Source organism: Echeneis naucrates, chromosome 5 (assembly GCF_900963305.1).
Source record: "Echeneis naucrates chromosome 5, fEcheNa1.1, whole genome shotgun sequence".
Lineage (NCBI taxonomy): Eukaryota > Metazoa > Chordata > Actinopteri > Carangiformes > Echeneidae > Echeneis > Echeneis naucrates.
In genome coordinates this window covers 7,235,890-7,239,653 of record NC_042515.1, presented here as the reverse complement: position 1 = coordinate 7,239,653, position 3,764 = coordinate 7,235,890, and the positions used below count along the sequence as shown (strand labels likewise).

General features: G+C 41.0%; 1 protein-coding gene across 1 annotated transcript; it reads right to left on the bottom strand.

Moving 5' to 3' along the window:
- Positions 1-1,275: 1,275 nt before the first annotated feature.
- LOC115044020 (elastase-1-like) lies at positions 1,276-3,436 on the bottom strand. Its single transcript, XM_029502843.1, has 7 exons — positions 3,397-3,436; positions 3,084-3,181; positions 2,850-2,950; positions 2,316-2,441; positions 1,939-2,075; positions 1,700-1,842; positions 1,276-1,446 (listed from the first exon to the last, which is right to left on the bottom strand). Exons 1-7 carry the CDS (start codon positions 3,434-3,436, stop codon positions 1,276-1,278), a joined length of 816 nt encoding a protein of 271 aa, XP_029358703.1.
- Between the last annotated feature and the right edge of the window lie 328 nt (positions 3,437-3,764).

The window sequence follows — 3,764 nt, the reverse complement described above, 5'->3', positions numbered from 1 at the left end:
CGAAGGCGTCAAGACACCAACTGAACCTGCACAGCCTCTGTGTGGGAGATGTATAACAAGACAAAACAGCAATGCTTATTTGAAATTAAAATTATTTATGACCTGAGGTAAATAAGTGCACAACATTTCAGTAAATAGAAAGTTATTACTGTTTCTATAACCCATTTTTGTTTATTGTGTTCTTATATGGGAGAGTTGATGCTAATTTATACCAAAGTATCAATGAAGTAATGAAGTCCACCTTGCAGCACCTCCACAGTTCAGTGTACATTACATTATATGTTTACATATCTCTTTCTTTTTGGGGGGGTTTGTTCGTTGGCTGGAATAAAAGCCTTGTTTACCATGTTCTGCATGGCTGCGTGCTAGTGCACCTGCCAGAGCCAGGATTTTCAGATATGGCTCTTCGTCACCTCCCACTAATCTTCCTGCTGTGCTGCTGTTGCTAAACTCCAACTCAGCCAGCACTGAAGCTCTGGAGGGACTCATCGAAACACCGCTTAATATGGCTTGCTTCGTTTTTCAATGCACATCTTGTTCTTTCAGCTGATTTCATGTGGAGCCTCTGCTGAATTTGGCAGTGGTCAGTCATGCACCTGGTGTCTGTCTCAGGCTTTATTAGAGCTCTGGTTAGTGTGTGGTAACATGTTGCAACATCACAGCTGCAGTTGAATAAACTTTCTGATGACGACAATTAAATTGAGTTTATTTTGTAGAACACAGCCAGACAAGTGAAGATAGAGTGTAGCCGTATCATGTCTTCATACCATGCCACATGGATGACTCTTCTGTTTAGAATATGATCTGGAAAAGAGGAGCACTGATCAGACCTCCTATATAATCTCAATTCAACTTTATAAAGGACTTTAAAAACAACCATAGCTGAAACATAGCCGTGTATATAAATTGGCAAAAAAATTAAGCAAATAAAATGAAACAGGAATAAACACTAAAATAATTATAATTTTTTTTTTCTACAGTTAAAAAATAAATAAAAGCAAATCATAAAACGCTAAAACAAGAGCAGAGTCTCATGTGGAGTTGAAAGCCAAGGAATGAAAATAGATTTTAAGACAAGTTTGTATTTTGGGTGGGTAGGTTTGTCTAATGTGCAACGGTAGCTCATTCCATAATTTAGGAGCTGCAAGAGAGAACGCTTTATTCCCTCTGAATCTAAATTATATCTGAAGAATATTAAATTCCAATAAATGTATACCCATTCTGGCATCCATCAACCAATTAGGTATTTTACAGGTTTTTAAATATTTTACTCTATCAAATATCTTTCATACTAACCGAGTCCATCCATTCGATGTAGGCAGACACACGGGTGAACACGGTGGGCTTCTTGGGGTAATTGCATCCATAACCAGACACAAAGCTGGCAATACCATGGACGTAGTATTTTCCATTAACCAGGCAGTTCAGAGGGCCACCAGAGTCACCCTGAGAGGAATTGGATTAAAACAGGTTCTCCAGTATTATGGATATAATGATTCATTGGTGCATGTAAAGTAGTGAGATAACAGAGAGGAGACTACTTTCATTTGGGATTAAAATGCCCTTCTTTCATTAACATTGCTTCATTCTGCCACTGCACTCGGGTACAATTAATAGAGCTGAAGTAAAATGTAGAGTATCACTTCATGTTAATGTGGTTTTAGTTTTTACATGAGAACGTTTAGGGTTAGAGACTCACATTGCACCCAGCCTCAGCAGCTCCGCCAGCGCACACCATGGTGGTCTTGACAGTGCTGCCCCACCAGGAAGAGCTGGAGCAGGTGGCGTGGTCAATCAGGGGAAGATGGGCCTGCTTAAGGGTGGCAGACAGGCTACCGCCAGCTAGACACGGTGAAATGTCAAATATTAGATACGTTAAGGAACCCAACCACCTCACTGAAGCTGGCAAGTTCTCAAAGAAATCTGCTGTCGACTCACTGGATGTGCGCCCCCATCCGGTGATGTAGCAGAAGTTGTTGTGGGGCAGAATCTGGCCGGAGGGGGGCAGAGAGGCCAGCTGGACGTAGGAGTTCAGGGTGACCTCAGAGGAAAGACGCAGCAGGGCAATGTCATACCTAAGACAGACGTTTGTGAATTAAGGAGAGGAAGCAAATGATCCATGTATTCACTATCAGATAGACTTTTGGTGAAACCACCACCTCAATGAGGGGACATTTTTACCCCATAATTTAAATCATATGATATAAAAATTATTTACCTTTAGACAAAACTGCTTTTAAATCAAAGGAAACCTCAACAGACAAAAGCACGTTGACCGATATGTGATTAAACAAACAGAAAAATGCCCTCCTCACCCGTTAGCCACACTGCCGGAGTTCCATCCAGGGTGGATGTAAACATTGGCAACTGTCGCGATCTGCTCTGTGACACTGTTGGTGTTCAGGTCATGTTCACCAAGAACAACACGCCAAGTCCTGGCACTGTAATATCATTAACAAGAAGCTGAGTCACAATAGTTATCGACCACATAAACAACTGCAAGACAGGTACAACTGTTTTAAATACAAATTAAAAAAAAAAAAAAAAAGGCTAAAAGAGTAAAGAAAGGTAAAGGACCACAATGGACCATGAACTGGATTCTGGATTTGTTTTTGTTTGCAGTTTATGGTGGAGACTTTTCTTTTTAATCAAATACATGACTTCCCTTCAGTGTGACAGTTATAAATTACTTTGTGAAACGTGTCCTGATGCTGGTGACATTTAAAACCTGTGAAATAAATCATCAGCAAGTTTCAAGATAAGAGTAAGCAATGCATTTTGAGCAAGTGCAATTATTTTTGTGTTTAAGACAAAACAATTTGGAGAAAAGAGGGGGGGGGGAACCTTACGTGTCCACACAGTGAGCAGCAGTCATAACCCAGCGTCTCTCAATCAGGCTTCCTCCACATGTGTGGTAGTATCTGCTGCCAGATCTGTACTGAAGAGAGATCTGAGGGGGAAAAAACACTATTAAGAATGGATGAAAATAGCTTAACTCACAGTTTGTGATAATTATTAATATTTTGTGCTGCAACAATGCAGGTGTTTAAATATAAATGTAACTTTGTGTTGCAGAATATTACCTGCCAGGGCCAGGAATTGGGTACAGCCACTTCACCTCCCACAACCCTCTCAAGGCTGTCCTCCAGGTACCTGGGCTGGGGCTGCAGCTCAGCCAGCGCTGGTGAAAAATACAGAAAAACATGGTGCACCAGGAAGCTAATGTTGTCATTTACTGTCTAACTAGACAGACAGTTAAGAGGGGAAAGGAATTAGGATGGCCAGATTTGGCTTCCTCAAACTGCTGTGTCAACTCCTGTGAGTGACTGATAGACAGACAGGAATAGGATCAACAAGGAACCACTTCATAACACTTTGTGCTGTCATTTTTCTTACCCAAGGCCACGATAGTTGTCAACACCAGAAGCCTGAACATGTCTGCAGTATGTCTGAATGTTTCTGCAAAGAATGGATGCCTCTCTCCTATTTTTATACCTTTATTTGACCTTCAGCTGGTATGGAAAGGTTTGGCTGTTTTTTCCACTTTGACCAACTCCATGTACGCACCTGTGGCTTTTCTCACACCGTGTAATCACAGTTTCTTATCACATACTTCCTGTTGTGGCCAGTAGAAAAGCTCATTGCAGGTCGATCTTGAAACGGTCTCTGAAATTTGCATGTTTGCACGCTTAAAATAAGTTTTCTGAGGAATTATACTGCAAGTTGTTGTGAACGTTTACATCAGAAAATAATCTTGTGCCGGT

Bases quoted from the DNA above. Each gene is read 5' to 3' on its own strand.
- LOC115044020 (XM_029502843.1), bottom strand. From the start codon at position 3,436: ATGTTCAGGCTTCTGGTGTTGACAACTATCGTGGCCTTGG. The intron at 2,076-2,315 runs GTGAGGAGGGCA...CGTCTGTCTTAG, and splicing joins TCCGGCAGTGTGGCTAACGG to GTATGACATTGCCCTGCTGC. The intron at 1,843-1,938 runs GTGAGTCGACAG...CACCGTGTCTAG, and splicing joins CGGATGGGGGCGCACATCCA to CTGGCGGTAGCCTGTCTGCC.